This window comes from Saccoglossus kowalevskii, chromosome 19, assembly GCF_978046115.1.
Source record: "Saccoglossus kowalevskii chromosome 19, keSacKowa6.1, whole genome shotgun sequence".
NCBI lineage: Eukaryota > Metazoa > Hemichordata > Enteropneusta > Harrimaniidae > Saccoglossus > Saccoglossus kowalevskii.
In genome coordinates, this window is record NC_140659.1 from 13087718 (window position 1) to 13105166 (window position 17449).

The 17449-nt window shown below is 35.1% G+C and overlaps 2 protein-coding genes across 2 annotated transcripts in view; one reads left to right on the forward strand and one right to left on the reverse strand.

Moving 5' to 3' along the window:
* Positions 1-1025: 1025 nt before the first annotated feature.
* On the forward strand, positions 1026-9906 carry LOC100373499 (translation machinery-associated protein 16-like). Its single transcript, XM_002730438.4, has 5 exons — positions 1026-1129; positions 5125-5234; positions 5467-5589; positions 5927-6078; positions 9681-9906. The coding sequence occupies exons 1-5, from the start codon at positions 1127-1129 to the stop codon at positions 9881-9883; spliced, it is 591 nt and encodes a 196-aa protein (XP_002730484.1). The 5' UTR covers positions 1026-1126; the 3' UTR covers positions 9884-9906.
* A 2135-nt stretch (positions 9907-12041) lies between these two features.
* The window catches only part of LOC100374103 (cGMP-dependent protein kinase 1-like), a 149538-nt gene continuing 144130 nt past the window's right edge, over positions 12042-17449 (reverse strand). The window contains exons 18-19 of the mRNA XM_085494121.1: positions 17169-17235; positions 12042-14850 (exon numbers count right to left, since the gene is read on the reverse strand). Of these exons, the coding sequence (XP_085350247.1) occupies positions 14755-14850; positions 17169-17235 (163 nt within the window). The 3' untranslated portion in view covers positions 12042-14754. The remainder of the gene's footprint in view (positions 14851-17168; positions 17236-17449) is intronic.

Sequence of the window (17449 nt, forward strand, 5' to 3'; positions counted from 1 at the left end):
CCGCCAAATGTTGTATGTGAATGCACACTGTGGTGATAACTTAGTATTTAGAACAAAATTAGAATCTTTAGAATTAATCTCAGTATTGTGTTGCGCTAGTTATAAGTTATACTTACGACAGAAGAGTTTGCCATTGCTGATTGAAATGTTGAAACAACACCAAAGTTTTAGTTTTAATTTGCATTTTACTAGTATAACGTTCTGTAGTATTCAGTTACATATTTGTCGAAATTTGTATAAACCATAACTACCCCCTCACGTGTTTCAATATTAACTCAGAGTCAAATACCAAGCTTTGTTGGGAGGTTGTTAGTTCATTTGCATTTTTTATTTGTATTTTAAAAATATTAATGTTTGGTTAATAGTCATTAATTTCTATGATTATTCTTTTTTTGCCTGACAATGTTTTATGCAAACATTTACTGAAACATAATAATAATATTTATTGGCCACATAAAAGCCTTAGGAAAGGATAAAAAGGGTCTTACAAACAGAAAGTTAAAAACTAAAAATTAAAAAAAAATCTTATTTTTGAAATAAAAAATAAATAAAAAATAAAGGCAATTCAATTTGCAACCAATGATGAATACAGACTAGAAAACAATCTCTAATTTTAACCTAATACACTGATAGTAGTTGCTGTTTTGTCTCATAGCTGTTTTTTAAGAGGACATATGTGCATGTAACAATACAAGTTGTCAACATATGTTACCCCATGTACCATAACCACCTTTACATTCGGAACCGCATTCAGTGTTCGAGCAAGCCCTGGTGAGTACGGTCCCTTTTTTGATTCCGGCGTATAAAGTGCGCCACCAAGTGTCCATCTATTTAATAGTTTATCCTTTTACTGTTAAAATTTGTGTTTATGTTTCAAATTTAAAAACAAAAGAACAAGGAAAAATAACATGTCAGAAATATTAATCAGTGGCAGCTTTAGACCACCATTGACCAGGTTTGATATTTTTGTTTGGCTATGTTTGACGTGTTTGTCGCCCCCACCGAATAATGGATTACTCCATTATAATTATTCAAAATGTCTGCGCCCATAGTTTGACGGGATTCTGTTACGCAATTCTATAAAAGCACGTGTTGTAGTGTTTACTGACTTAGAAAGACGTTCACAATGGTAAGTATAGGTATTTACGCACATGTAATTGTCACAATACATATGCACTCAACAATGGGACATGTAACACTATCACATCGCCATTCATCGCCCTGTAAATCGCTGACGATATTATGTATAGTTTGGTTGGTTGCTGAAGCCAGTACATAGGCGTCTATGGGTCAGAACGAATACGGTGACTTATTATTGCTCAAAACACCGTCCCGGTGTTGAGGGACGGTGCTCAAAATAATAGAAATTATAAAATTGAAACAGTAAACAGGCAATGTAACGCAAGCATATATCATACATTTATTCATCCACGCTCCGAAACACTTCAAAGTATTATTACTTTATTTTGTACGATCAGCCCACAGTCACTTGGGGCTGAAAATCAATAAATACTATTTTTTTTTATATGTCCCGGGACATCTACTAGTATCAACCAAACGCGTCCCCGTACACACAGCACTGTACGCAGGGCTACAAGCGGCACTGATTGTCAGTCTTGGTCAACATCTGCAGCCATTGATGGTCAAAACCACAATCAGCTGACGTATAAGTAAAATAAATTGGGAAAATAAAGTAACGTTTTTTTAAAATTTTTTTATTCCTACAAATCGTGAAAAAATAACAAACTTTCACAGCCAAACGATTTGCTGGGTAACATTAGGAAATACTTTTCCAATGTACCCCACCCCTTACCCTAACTTTAACTCGAACCCTCCAGCCCCCCCGATACAGTTGTATGCCCCTTTTACGAAAAATCGCGGAAAGCATTATTTGAAGAGACTACTAAGCACATTATAAATTTCACGAATATGATTGACTACAACAAATTTTTAAAATTAATGGGTGATACAAAAATACCAGTTGCCCAATTTCTCAAAAATAACACGAACCTTAGACAGCAACATCTTCTGGCAAATTAACATAAATACTTTTCTCCTTTAATACGTTTTTTTTTTCTCATTTCCATCTTTCATTGATTTACTGTTTATTGCTTTTTTTATTATTATTATTATTATTTCATCTATTTTTTTTTTCCCAATAAAATTACCAACATTTATTAATAGTTTTTTTGTAATTGTAGTCTGTTGATTTATTTTTTAAACCATTGTTGTGCTTTAGAGAGTAATTCTTGTAAAATTTGTATGTTTTATATATGTGTTTTAGCAGTTAGTGGAACCATTTTAATTCCTTCTGAGGAATTTTAAGTGCTTCAATAAACCATTACCTGTATATGCGCCTCAACATACATGTCATATGTGTCCTCAAATAGGGCATATACAATTAATTTGAGGGGCAAGAGAAGGGGGGAGGGGACAGCTCGCTATTCCAAGGGTTCATAGGTCCGACAGTTCATTAATTGGTCCGAGGGTTAATCATTAGTCTGACGGTCTTAAATGACAAAGGAATCCCATTTATCATCAAATTTTGAATGCATCTTGCAACCCCAGTATATTTTTTTATTCCAAGAAAATTGTCAGACTAATTTAGAAGTTACCGGTAGCTTGTTTTTATGTGTTTATCGTTCATGCTTTTGTTAGCTAAATCAAAAACTAAATAGTCTTTAGCTAAATTAATAAAACATTTTTGGAAAAATTACTTTTCCCCAAATATTGGTGTTCTTTTGTGGTACTCATAATGATAATAAATGTTTTACAATCTAATTTTGTATTTAATCATCTTTAAGTTATACTTCTGTTTGGTTGCACAGCTGCTGATTCTGTTTTTCGAATAGATAGGTGTTTGTTTCCATGGGTTGGTTCCTGGAGGGTGGGGTAGTGATATATAGGTGGGTAGGGTGCCCCTGATTTTTATACCTGGGTATCTACACTGATACTTATACCAAAAGAAGAAATGCAATGTCAGCCTGCAAATTTCATATACAATTATAGATGGCGTCAGAGCCTTACAGTTTGTGCAATCTGATTAAAATAAGATCTTATTTTTTAATTTCTTTTATTTAATTTTTTTTTTAATTTTTCTAACTTTTCGCAAGTATTTTATTGGTCTGATTGCCACAAGCTTTGGTAATCTAATAATGTAAGTAAAACTAAAAAAATGAAAATAATAATATTAAATAAATTTAAAAAAGCCCAATAATGAGATTGCATTTTGTGCTAAATACACTTAAAAACTTCAAATTGTAATGAAATAAAGTACATTTCATATGCCGTTTTTGCTTTATGTAGTATTCACTGGATGGACATAGAGCTACACATTTTTCACCAGCCATCAGAAACCATAAGATTTCAGAATTTTGTGCTGCTTTCAAAAGTTGTCAAAACCTATGCATTTTGGGTGTAAAATAAACTTCTTTAGTATTTTACCCTAAAGCTCACAACAGTATTAAAGTTATAGGTGCTTTAATTCTGTATCTAGCTGTACATGTTTGGTATTAAATTCTTAGAAGAATACAGATGTTGGTCATTAATCTTAAAATTGTCCGAAAATGCTAAAGTTTTAAAGGTTGTATAGTATATGAGTAAATACATATTAACATATAACGACTGCAACACAGAAAAACATTGTGTTTCTTTCCCGTCTCGTAAAAATCTGACTCGCATTTATTCCAACAATATATTGAACAATGTAGCTATACAAAATTCGTCATATTAGAATGTGTCGAAGGCGCGACATTGCATTGTTTCATTGTCGTTTAGTTACGTCAAAAATACAACCTTTTGTTTTATCTAAAAAGGGGATTACATCATTATTTAAGAGAAAAAACGTAGTTAGATCGATATTGGAGAATAATTACTATGTGAATTTCAATAATTCTGTCTAAAAATCATCGATCAATCGATATTAGAGATTGTTCGTTTTGAAGTTCCGATAGAGACGTAGAATCTAAGTCACACTAATCATCGGAAGTTGGAATAATTTAATACCTTTAGTAGTCAAGACAAAATGATAAATTCCGATATTAGACAACTCATTAATATTGATAATTTTTTGATAATTATATGGTAAAAAACATGCAGTGTCACGTCTTCTGTGGTAATTCGTTTACTTATGTACTAGACAGCACTTTAGTAATGATTCAATTCTTTTTAACTGTTTTCTTTGTAAACGATCAAAGAAGGAAATTCAACATGAAAGTATAATATGGTCTTTCTTGTATTTTCACTGCATACTTTTTCTACAATATTTCTGCATATTCTGTTTTACATTTACAATTTGTCTATCGTTATTGTCGATTACAATAAATCATCAACAGATGTGTTTATATTTTTATTTACATCATCATAACTCCATATTGCAACGTAAACAACAGTAAGATTCTCAATAACGCCTTTCCCAATAAAAAAATGAAATGAGGTAGTAACTATGGCAATATTTCTATCATTGACAATGACTTCTCTTTACCTGATTTGTACCAATTAGTTAGCATTTATGACAAGTTTATAGTCGTTATGAGTACTTCACCAATATATGCATCTGTAGGCTTGATATTTTGCTTATCGAATTAACTGTTGTATGAACCTCTTAAGTTATCCACAAAGATAAATAAAAACATGTTTAAAATTGATCTGTGAGTCGGACATTCTCTAAAGCATGCTGCTATAACAATCCATATATCATCTGAAAGCTTGGGTAAAGGTGAATATAACAGTGTGTATGCCATACCTACCAATGTCTGTCCGAAGAATTACCCAAAGCCCAATTATGCTATTGTATGTTTTTTAATTATTATTCCGACTATTCAAAACATGGTTTTTAAATGACCTGTGAACTGCAGAGAATGTGTTGCTACATGTGTATCTCTGTTGGCGAGGAGGCAATCACAACTTGGTTTTTCTGTATCTGTCTTTGTTTTTTTAGCTATACACATGTATGACCAGTCATGTATGGATGAATTTTGTTTTTTCAGCTTGGATTCAAAATGGCAGACTGGCGGGTAATATATTGTGATGAATGGCATGACCCAGATATTTATGTTTCAACTTTATCAGACTTGATTCTCACAGGGAATTATGCATTGTTAAATCATGTACTTTATTTCATAGCCCAAAGCCTCAAATAAAAAGATTGGTCAACACAGGAAGCCTGTCCATCCAAATAGCAGAAAGGCATGTCAATTACAAAGGGGAGCTCACAAGAAAGAAAAAAATCAGATGTATGTATCAATATTTCAGGAGCTTGATTATTGTTCCCAGAGCAGAAACAGGCTAGAAAAATGAATTATTAGTTGTCATTTTTGGACTATTATGTGACATATTTGATAATAATAATAATTTTATTAACACTTACACATTATGAATAGTATGAATACAAGTAGCTGTATTGGACTATTATGTGACACATTTGACCATTCTAAAAACTGTCTTTCCGAAATGTTTTCTGTATAGACGTGATGCAGAGCGAACTGTCCGTCAGAATGTACTCTTAGAGAAGCTGCAGTGGTTTCATGATCATATGGACCATTCTAAAACTGTGCATAGCAGAGAAGAAGTCTGTAGACTTATTGAGGAGTAAGTAACAGTTATTTACATCTCGGCTCAATTGAAGAATTGAAAAAAGTTCTTGTTGGACCCACTGAATACTATCATGGAGTAAATTATATCATTATGTGTTCGACTTACATGTGCGTAATGTATTGTTGTCCAAATTTGGACATTGCGTTACATCATCAGATAGTATTACTTGCATTCAATCTGTGCTTAATCTGAATATATTGATGTTAAATGTGGTAAAAAAATTTTAATAGTGTTGTGGGGTTTGATTTGATATTTTTTAACTTTTCTGGTGAGATATGTTGAAAATGGACTCTTGCTTCATAGTAATAATATTTGTACATTTTTTTTTAAGGTATTTACACCGCTTTGATGAAGAATTGGAACAAATTGAAATAATAAATAGCATAAAACACCGACGCGGTAGACAGCATGCATCCAGAGAGAATTCTATTAAAACAACACTTGAGTTAGAAAAGAATCACTATATGACTGGTAGTGGATTTGGTAAGTCAAATAGTGCAGTGGAATATGGAGATTACTGGTATTTGTAGCTAATACTTGTACATCATATTGAAATAAACATAATGGAATTCATCGACGAGAAAAACTCGCAACTAATTGACAATGTGTTATCTGAGGTTATCACATGCATAACTGTGTATCACCACAGTGTGATGTAAGACAGATCAAAAACCCATATCACCACAGTGTGACGTAAGACAGATCAAAAATCCATATCACCACAGTGTGACGTAAGACAGATCAAAAACCCATATCACCACAGTGTGACGTAAGACAGATCAAAAACCCATATCACCACAGTGTGACGTAAGACAGATCAAAAACCCATATCACCACAGTGTGACGTAAGACAGATCAAAAACCCATATCACCACAGTGTGACTTAAGACAGATCAAAAACCCATATCACCACAGTGTGACTTAAGACAGATCAAAAACCCATATCACCACAGTGTGACGTAAGACAGATCAGAACCCATATGATATCACCACAGTGTGATGTAAGACAGATCAAAAACCCATATCACCACAGTGTGACGTAAGACAGATCAAAAACCCATATCACCACAGTGTGACGTAAGACAGATCAAAAACCCATATCACCAGTGTGATGTAAGACAGATCAAAAACCCATATCACCACAGTGTGATGTAAGACAGATCAAAAACCCATATCACCACAGTGTGACGTAAGACAGATCAAAAACCCATATCACCACAGTGTGACGTAAGACAGATCAGAACCCATATCACCACAGTGTGACGTAAGACAGATCAGAACCCATATCACCACAGTGTGACGTAAGACAGATCAAAAACCCATATCACCACAGTATGACGTAAGACAGATCAAAAACCCATATCACCACAGTGTGACGTAAGACAGATCAAAAACCCATATCACCACAGTGTGACGTAAGACAGATCAAAAACCCATATCACCACAGTGTGACGTAAGACAGATCAAAAACCCATATCACCACAGTGTGACGTAAGACAGATCAAAAACCCATATCACCACAGTGTGACGTAAGACAGATCAAAAACCCATATCACCACAGTGTGACGTAAGACAGATCAAAAACCCATATCACCACAGTGTGACGTAAGACAGATCAAAAACCCATATCACCACAGTGTGATGTAAGACAGATCAAAAATCCATATCACCACAGTGTGATGTAAGACAGATCAAAAACCCATATCACCAGTGTGACGTAAGACAGATCAGAACCCATATCACCACAGTGTGACGTAAGACAGATCAAAAACCCATATCACCACAGTGTGATGTAAGACAGATCAAAAACCCATATCACCACAGTGTGACGTAAGACAGATCAAAAACCCATATCACCACAGTGTGACGTAAGACAGATCAAAAACCCATATCACCACAGTGTGACGTAAGACAGATCAAAAACCCATATCACCACAGTGTGATGTAAGATAGGACAGATCAGAACCCATATCACCACAGTGTGACGTAAGACAGATCAAAAACCCATATCACCACAGTGTGACGTAAGACAGATCAAAAACCCATATCACCACAGTGTGACGTAAGACAGATCAAAAACCATATCACCACAGTGTGATGTAAGACAGATCAAAAACCCATATCACCACAGTGCGACTTAAGATAGGACAGATCAAAAACCCATATCACCACAGTGTGACGTAAGACAGATCAAAAACCCATATCACCACAGTGTGACGTAAGACAGATCAGAACCCATATCACCACAGTGTGACGTAAGACAGATCAGAACCCATATCACCACAGTGTGACGTAAGACAGATCAAAAACCCATATCACCACAGTGTGACGTAAGACAGATCAAAAACCCATATCACCACAGTGTGACGTAAGACAGATCAAAAACCCATATCACCACAGTGTGACGTAAGACAGATCAAAAACCCATATCACCACAGTGTGACGTAAGACAGATCAAAAACCCATATCACCACAGTGTGACGTAAGACAGATCAAAAACCCATATCACCACAGTGTGACGTAAGACAGATCAAAAACCCATATCACCACAGTGTGACGTAAGACAGATCAAAAACCCATATCACCACAGTGTGACGTAAGACAGATCAAAAACCCATATCACCACAGTGTGACGTAAGACAGATCAAAAATCCATATCACCACAGTGTGATGTAAGACAGATCAAAAACCCATATCACCAGTGTGACGTAAGACAGATCAGAACCCATATCACCACAGTGTGACGTAAGACAGATCAAAAACCCATATCACCACAGTGTGATGTAAGACAGATCAAAAACCCATATCACCACAGTGTGACGTAAGACAGATCAAAAACCCATATCACCACAGTGTGACGTAAGACAGATCAAAAACCCATATCACCACAGTGTGACGTAAGACAGATCAAAAACCCATATCACCACAGTGTGATGTAAGATAGGACAGATCAGAACCCATATCACCACAGTGTGACGTAAGACAGATCAAAAACCCATATCACCACAGTGTGACGTAAGACAGATCAAAAACCCATATCACCACAGTGTGACGTAAGACAGATCAAAAACCATATCACCACAGTGTGATGTAAGACAGATCAAAAACCCATATCACCACAGTGTGACGTAAGACAGGACAGATCAGAACCCATATCATCACAGTGTGACGTAAGACAGATCAAAAACCCATATCACGATAGTGTTACGTCAAATACTGCAACATTTTTATTTTGCCGATACCATTAAAGATGGAAGGAAAAGGTATATTAAGGGAAAAATTTCTGTCCAGCGTTAATAATTGTTATTGTATGCATAAAATACTTACCAGCTAAGATTTTCTGTTATCTTGCATGTTTTGAAAATTTTTTCATGTCTAAATGCAGCACTTTATTTTTTCTGAGATGAGGCATTTGTTTTCATACTAATATATCTGAATTACTTTGAATAAAGCTGGAAATTATGTCCCATAAAATGAATTAGGCACCAATGTTTTTGTAAGATATTTACATCTATCAAGGATGTTCGGTAGACTGCTTTCCAACTGTTGTTTCAACCCCAAAACTTGTTTGTATTCAAAATGAATTATGACAATTCATATTCATATTGAAACAAACTATGATAAAGGGAAATAATATTATATAACCAGAGTCACCAGAGTTCAACTATGTTTTTCATTGTACATTCTGCCTGGAGCTTCTTTCCAATGACAACATTGTGGTAACAATGATTCACGTTTACATGCATATTTTCTGAATTACTAATCAGTTCAGTTGAATTTTAAAAATAATTATCACGAATGAGCAGAATATCCATACAGTGTACACAAGGCGTTCACGTCAAATAGAATACCATGGCCATCAACAAAATTAGCATAAATAGCGCACAAAAATATATTTTGTTACTCCGAGGTTGACATCAGCATGTAGTCGTGATTACCGCCAGAGTAGTATTAATCCCTGCCGAGTGTCTGCTGACACCAACCTAGGAATAAATATTGTGGGATTGCTGGACAGGGACAATTATCGACAATGAGTTGGCTTAATAGCAATATTTGTACGATTGACAATGACTTTTCTTTTGCAGAGGTACCTGATTTGTTAAATGCCAAACACTGTAAATTTTTCAAGGCTTGGAATGGTGACTCTAAATACTTGACAGCAATTAAATTGACAACTGTAAAACTGAAAGGAGATCTTTCAGAGAAAGATAAAAATGAAGACACATCGATAGCTGAGGATAAGTCTAAGGATACAGAAGATCTATCCAATAAAGATATACCTCAATAAAAACCAGTTTTACTCAAAAAAAACACTGTGTATGTGATATTTATATTATAACTAACTATAATATTAGGAAGTCACCAAGACAGCTGGGATATCGACCAACATGTAGTGAAGGTCCATGCAATCTTGTACTGCCTGAGTGCATACTTTGCGATATCCTCGTAATAAGAATTATTATAATTTTCCTGTTCTAACCGTTTGTAGAAGGTCCAAAAAGTAAAATTATTGGAAGTATCTTATTTTCAAAATATTTGGAATATTTTCCATATTTGAAATTCACATTTCCTAATATAGTCTGTAGCAGATACCCCGTGCAATACTTCAAATTATGACACGCTGTAAATTTAATGTGGGGATATAGTGGCAGTTGTATAATTATAGTGATTACTGCCAGAATCAAAGTCGAAGGTGAACTAAAATAGTACAGCTGTACAAATATATCAAGAACAATTTTCATAATGAAAAAAAATAATTTTGAAAACAAAATGCAGTTTGTCTTAATTTAGCATGCATAAAGAGCGCCACCAACATTGTAATTGCAGTTTCTTTTGTTTTGACTGCATGGTACAGGCATGTGAAATTGGTTTTATCTGTCGATATCAAACCCTTTCCTGTCTTGAGTCGACAGATAAAACCAATTTCACATGCCTGTACCATGCAGTCAAAACAAAAGAAACTGCAATTACAATGTTGGTGGCGCTCTTTATGCATGCTAAATTAAGACAAACTGCATTTTGTTTTCAAAATTATTTTTATGAAAGACACAAGGTTCTGCTTGTAAATTTATAACAATTTGTAAATATCACCAAGCTTTTATTCAAATATTTATGATAGTGATTGGTTCAAGAGCTAAAAATCGTCTATGTCCATAATGTACCGAGGGGATACATGCTTTCATTTGACAATAATTGTCTACATATTCAAAATCAAAAAAAGCTTAGAACTCCTGTGTGCTGACTATTTTAGACACATTAAAATTAATTCAAAATATAAGATTGGCCTTTCAAACAAGAAGCTTGGTATTTGTCTGCTATTTGAGATGCACCATGTGAAACACTGTGATCCACATTATCAAAATTTATAGTAAAGAAAATACATTTGATTTTACATCTGTTGGTTTCAGTCTAATGAATTCCAGAACATCTCTACCACAAATTCAAGTGTCTACAGTTACCAAGAATCATTGAAATAAGTTAAGTACTGTAAAATCTGTATTAGAAGCTATGGCTTCTATTAAAATGTTACAATGCAGCTTCTATTAGAGCATCTACACATACGAGAAATGGTGAATGTTTGCTTCTCAATTGTTCAAATATAATGGGTGCGACTTCTATTAGAGACGCTTTTTCTAATACAGATTTGACGGTTAATGTACTTAATATTGGTGGAATTAAATGCTAATGTAGAGATGTCACAAAACCATTTTTGGACTATTTTGATATATAAAATGACCACAGCTTTATGCCTCATTTCCTCAAAACCCATAATTGACTTGCATTTACAAAGAAAGCATTATGTCCTGTCAGATGGAAATAGAGTGTCAGCAAAATAGGGTAAGGGCACGTTGACAAAATGTTGCCAAATTCATCAAATCAAAAATATAGATAACCATGTCTTCCAGCATGCATGGTTTCTGTAAAGATTGATCAAATCTTGTGAAAGAATACAATGTACATGCACGAGTTAGACATAGGACTATAGAAAGGATGAATTCTCCTCCACTAAAATATATTTGTACACATATGCAATGTGGTATTGACTTTATTATGTAACAGTGATTATTTCAATATTATTTAAGGGATTGTCAAACACCAATTCACGGGGGTAGACATCTGGGTATTTTCACCACCCGGCAAACATCACAGTAAAAACAAAGGTTGAACACTATCAGAAAACTGTATTGTGGGATGGTTGTTAAGACTTCCCTGAACAGTGTAACAAGATTACCTCTACAACATATAAAAAATTTGGTTGCTTTGGATTACTCAAAAGTTGAGTTTGTGCGGTTTCTTTGACTTTAACTCATTGACCGGCATTCCACAGCAGCTTGCGCAGAGCTCATAGAGGACGTACAGTGGTGCATGTTTTAGCAACGTGGAACGTTCTGTGACGTAGAGAAAAGCAATAGCCAGGATATCTACCAAATGAACAGACACAGATATACTTTAACACTGAAGACATCTTTATTCCAATAAATTATTATTTGTAAGCCTAATAAGAAAATAGTAAAAATGACATGATATATTATAATCTCAGTTTTAAATGAGGCTGACAATTTATAGTGAAAAAACATACAATCTTGTTATCAGCCCCACCTCCTCAAAATTTAAAAAGAGTATATACAACGGAGAGAAGGATGGCATCTCATAAATGGTACCAGTAATTGAGCCAGATATACTGATGCTCACATAATGATTTGTTTTTTCTTAAATACCATATATTTGCTCAAATATCGCATACATTTACGTAATTTACAGACATGTTTCTACGGTCAAAATAAGTAATACGTTAATGATAAACAACAATAAATATAAAACAAATGTGATTTGGGGTTTATGTGAGCTTCTACTGGAGATGTGCTCCTAATAGAGCAAGTACAGTATGGTTTATTTAATAAATTAAAGTTCTACAGCTTATTTTCTCTTGCCCTAAGGTGCATGTAACAGAGTAGCCTGGTATACAGAGTGCTACAAGTAATTGATTCTATAATGAGTTTATAAAGATAATAAATATATAACAGACAAGTGAAGTGAAAATTCCTGAATATGTTGTGTTTGTATAATTTATTAAAAACACAACTGCAACTTCTTTACTATCAGAAAGAATGTTTGATTTCGATAAAACCCATTCAATTCTTAATATATTGGTATGAACAAGTTTTACATAATAATTCCTAATTGGGCATCCAATTACAAAATCAGAAACATGTACATTATCTATTAATATTTTACTGGGAAACGCAAATAAGATGAAAAAAAAAGATAAAATAAAAACTAAATAACTTATGGTAACTACTTTAACCCTGATCCTGCCAGCCCAATGACTAGATAAAGATTAATTTTACTTAATTTTTTTGTATCATGACAATGCTCAATTTTTAAAAAAAACTTCTGTTTTCTATATGCAAATGAGGGTAATACAGATAACAATGCATTTGATAAATCTAATTGGTTAGTAGGAAAGAGACTACAGTGATGTCATGATATATAATTGGTGTGAGATTAAAAAATAATTTATCCTCGGCTGATAAAAATGTATACTGTAAAGGGGGTAATTATTCACTGGGTTTTAATTTAGCTTATTTCGCTGACTGGGAAAATGCGCTAAATTAAAACACGGTGAATATGTAAAATTTAGCACAGAACGCATTATCTAAATGACGAAACCGTGAATTTAAAACCCACTGAATATGCCTGAAATGGTAAATCAGTGAAATTTAAACCCAGTGAAAATTAATCATTTTACAGTAACTAAAATTCTTGTTAGATTCTATGAAAATAATATACATTCATTGTTGTAGTCATTTCGACAACAATGCAGCTGTGTACTATTTGTTTTGTAATATAAATATTTAAACAACATTGCGGCCGAATATAATTAGAAATTAACATTTTACTGTTAAAAAACAGTAAATGTTTTGAAAAATATGTCCGGATTCCATTTTATTACTCCATTAATAGAATATTATTTGTATGTACAATAGAGTCTGATTGTAACAGACTCTTATTTGAAAAATATTTTAAGTAAACATGATCAGGTTGAATTTATATAACTATGAATACATTTTTAAAACAAACAAATATATTATTTTTCTTGAAAACCATATTTCTGGCTGTTTGAAGAATCAAATTAAATAAAATTTAATAGAATAAGTTATCTAGTGGATCTGGAGAGTCAGAAGAAATCGTCTTTTTTCTCTTATTATAAATAACTCCTAGTGTTTGCTAAGTATAAAACACTGCTCCTGATTGGCTAACAAAACCCAGATTTTTGATTGGCTGGCATAAGTTACATGACAATATTTATTAAATATATACAATATCAATGTCACTTTTCATCATTAAAAAATTACACAGAAATATACAAAAGATAGATTCTTCAATTTTGAACAAAAACACAAGAATTTAAACAATGAAACATATTAATCTTTAAAAATGATTGGATTTAATAATGTTGATATAAGATGACATGTGGTATAGAATTCTGCACATTAAGTAATTATTTTTGTAATTTTGGATTTGGCCTCTTTCTGATACATGTAGTATTACACCCTTTTAATATGCAATAGAGAAGTTCCACCATTACCTTAGAAATTTTGCGTTCTGGTGTAAAAATGTTCTAATTACATCTATGTAAAGGGGGAGGGATCGATTCAAGTTCACCACATAAACAATCGATAGCTCATCAGAGTGCCTCTTTAGAAGTTCAAAAAAATAAAATAAAAACCCTGGTTGTTTTATCTTGTTTACATGGTTTAAATTACAAACTGGTTTCAACATCTTTAAATTATTAAAAAATATTGGATTTTAAAGCATGATATTTAGGTGACCAGTGATTGGTTGAAAAATCCCAATGCATGCTGGGATATTTATATACTTAAGTGTGTGAATAATATAACAGAATGACAATAAATGGAAGTCAAGTACACAGGTAATCTGGTAACATGTATACCTGGAAAAATAAGGCAATGAACATGCTCCAAATCAACAGAGACACGCAGACAGACTGACACGCAGACAGACACCAGCTGCCTGTATCCTCAGTATTGGAATACAATTTTTTACTTGAGTACTGCAAGCGAGCAGCTGCATTAAAAATAGTTCTTAAAACATTACACCACATTTTGGAAAGACCCACAATGAAAAACTGTGGAATTAGAAATCAATATCCCATCCTGAAAGCTCATTCGGTGGAATATCTGTGTCTTTGGAGTAGTTATCAAAATTACTGAAATCACTGGGTCCTTTAACCTAGAGGGAAAAAAATGAAAACTATTAGATTTAAAGTGGAATGCAGAGAACTGAGGTTTAATGAATTTTGTAAAGCAATAGTCTTCATTACCGGTACTGTTATGTTTATTTTTTATTTTTAACTTTTCTTCAATCTTATTATTTAAAGAATTACCATTTTTTTAAAACTGAATATGGCTAATATTTTGTCCAATACAAAAATGCAATTTTGTTGGCTGATATTTTTGGTTGACCAATATACTGATCAAAATTATAGCCAATATTGTTATTGATCAATAAAGTTTTTAAAAATTGACAAATCCAGGAAAATAAATCAGACTTGTTGATCAACATTGGAAATTAGCTAATATGTTTCAAGTATATTCAAAGATGCAAGCCCAGCAACATGGTTAGGTCACTGAGCAACTTGGTGAGTTGAGGTCACTGAGCAACTTGGTGAGTTGAGGTCACTGAGCAACTTGGTGAGTTGAGGTCACTGAGCAACTTGGTGAGTTGAGGTCACTGAGCAACTTGGTGAGTTGAGGTCACTGAGCAACTTGGTGAGGTCACTGAGCAACTTGGTGAGGTGAGGACACTGAGGAACTTGGTGAGGTGGGGTCACAGAGCAACTTGGTGAGGTGAGGTCACTGAGCAACTTGGTGAGGTGAGGTCACTGAGCAACTTGGTGAGGTGAGGTCACTGAGCAACTTGGTGAGGTGAGGTCACTGAGCAACTTGGTGAGGTCACTGAGCAACTTGGTGAGGTCACTGAGCAACTTGGTGAGGCCACTGAGCAACTTGGTGAGGTGAGGTCACCGAGCAACTTGGTGAGGTGAGGTCACTGAGCAACTTGGTGAGGTGAGGTCACTGAGCAACTTGGTAAGGTCACTGAGCAACTTGGTGAGGTCACTGAGCAACTTGGTAAGGTCACTGAGCAACTTGGTGAGGTCACTGAGCAACTTGGTGAGGTCACTGAGCAACTTGGTGAGGCCACTGAGCAACTTGGTGAGGTGAGGTCACTGAGCAACTTGGTGAGGTGAGGTCACTGAGCAACTTGGTGAGGTGAGGTCACTGAGCAACTTGGTAAGGTCACTGAGCAACTTGGTAAGGTCACTGAGCAACTTGGTGAGGCCACTGAGCAATTTGGTGAGGCCACTGAGCAACTTGGTGAGGTGAGGTCACTGAGCAACTTGGTGAGGTCACTGAGCAACTTGGTGAGGTCACTGAGCAACTTGGTGAGGCCACTGAGCAACTTGGTGAGGTGAGGTCACTGAGCAACTTGATGAGGCCACTGAGCAACTTGGTGAGGTGAGGTCAATGAGCATCTTGGTGAGGTGAGGTCAATGAGCATCTTGGTGAGGTGAGGTCAATGAGCAACTTGGTGAGGTGAGGTCAATGAGCAACTTGGTGAGGTGAGGTCACTGAGCAACTTGGTGAGGTGAGGTAACTGAGCAACTTGGTGAGGTGAGGTCACTGAGCAACTTGGTGAGGTGAGGTCACTGAGCAACTTGGTGAGGTGAGGTCACTGAGCAACTTGGTGAGGCCACTGAGCAACTTGGTGAGGTCACTGAGCAACTTGGTGAGGCCACTGAGCAACTTGGTGAGGTGAGGTCACTGAGCAACTTGGTGAGGTCACCGAGCAACTAGGTTAGGTCACTGAGCTACTTGGTGAGGTCACTGAGCAACTTGGTGAGGCCACTGAGCAACTTGGTGAGGTCACTGAGCAACTTGGTGAGATCACTGAGCAGCTTGGTGAGGTCACTGAGCAACTTGGTGAGGTGAGGTCACTGAGCAACTTGGTGAGATCACTGAGCAACTTGGTGAGGTCATTGAGCTACTTGGTGAGATCACTGAGCAACTTGGTGAGTTGAGGTCACTGAGCAACTTGGTGAGGTGAGGTCACTGAGCAACTTGGTGAGGTGAGGTAACTGAGCAACTTGGTGAGGTCACTGAGCTACTTGGTGAGGTCACTGAGCAACTTGGTGAGGCCACTGAGCAACTTGGTGAGGTCACTGAGCAACTTGGTGAGGTCAATAAGTAAATTGCTTAGCCAATTATTGTGATATAATCCTATGTAAATTATCCATTATTCATAAGCAAATTATTCATAATGCAACAGTAATCTACACTTTAAATGAGGTAACACTGGCTGTTGTCTGTGATCTCACACAACAAAACATTAGCTAGATTGTGATTATTTCTATAAGTGTTTCTATCTAGAATTAAGATTTGGGGTTTTATCTGTGACACACTCATCCAGTCACTCTGTATTGTCATTACTTTATTTGTGAACATTACAATATGGTAGAATATCTGTGACGGACTAATTTGATGACGTACCTTTGGTTGTATAGGTGGTATGATAGTCTGTTTTTGTAGTCCATCCCAATCAAATCCTTGGAACCATCTAGAATAATAATAACAGTTTCAGATTACAATTTAATGTGTGCAAAATGGAATACTGATGTTTTTATTATTATATCTATCTGTTTGGTAGGGTTCACAAGGGACCCTTAACCTTTCCACCACCAGACATTCTCACCCAAATTCTTCTGTACTTTTTTTCAATATTTCTCGAAATGAACCCTTTTTTAGAGGAAACAGACAAAATTTGAGTCCAA

Coding starts and splice junctions, on each gene's coding strand:
- LOC100373499 (XM_002730438.4), top strand. Junction 5,235..5,466: donor AAGAAAGAAAAAAATCAGAT/GTATGTATCAAT, acceptor TTTTCTGTATAG/ACGTGATGCAGAGCGAACTG. Junction 6,079..9,680: donor TATGACTGGTAGTGGATTTG/GTAAGTCAAATA, acceptor TTTCTTTTGCAG/AGGTACCTGATTTGTTAAAT.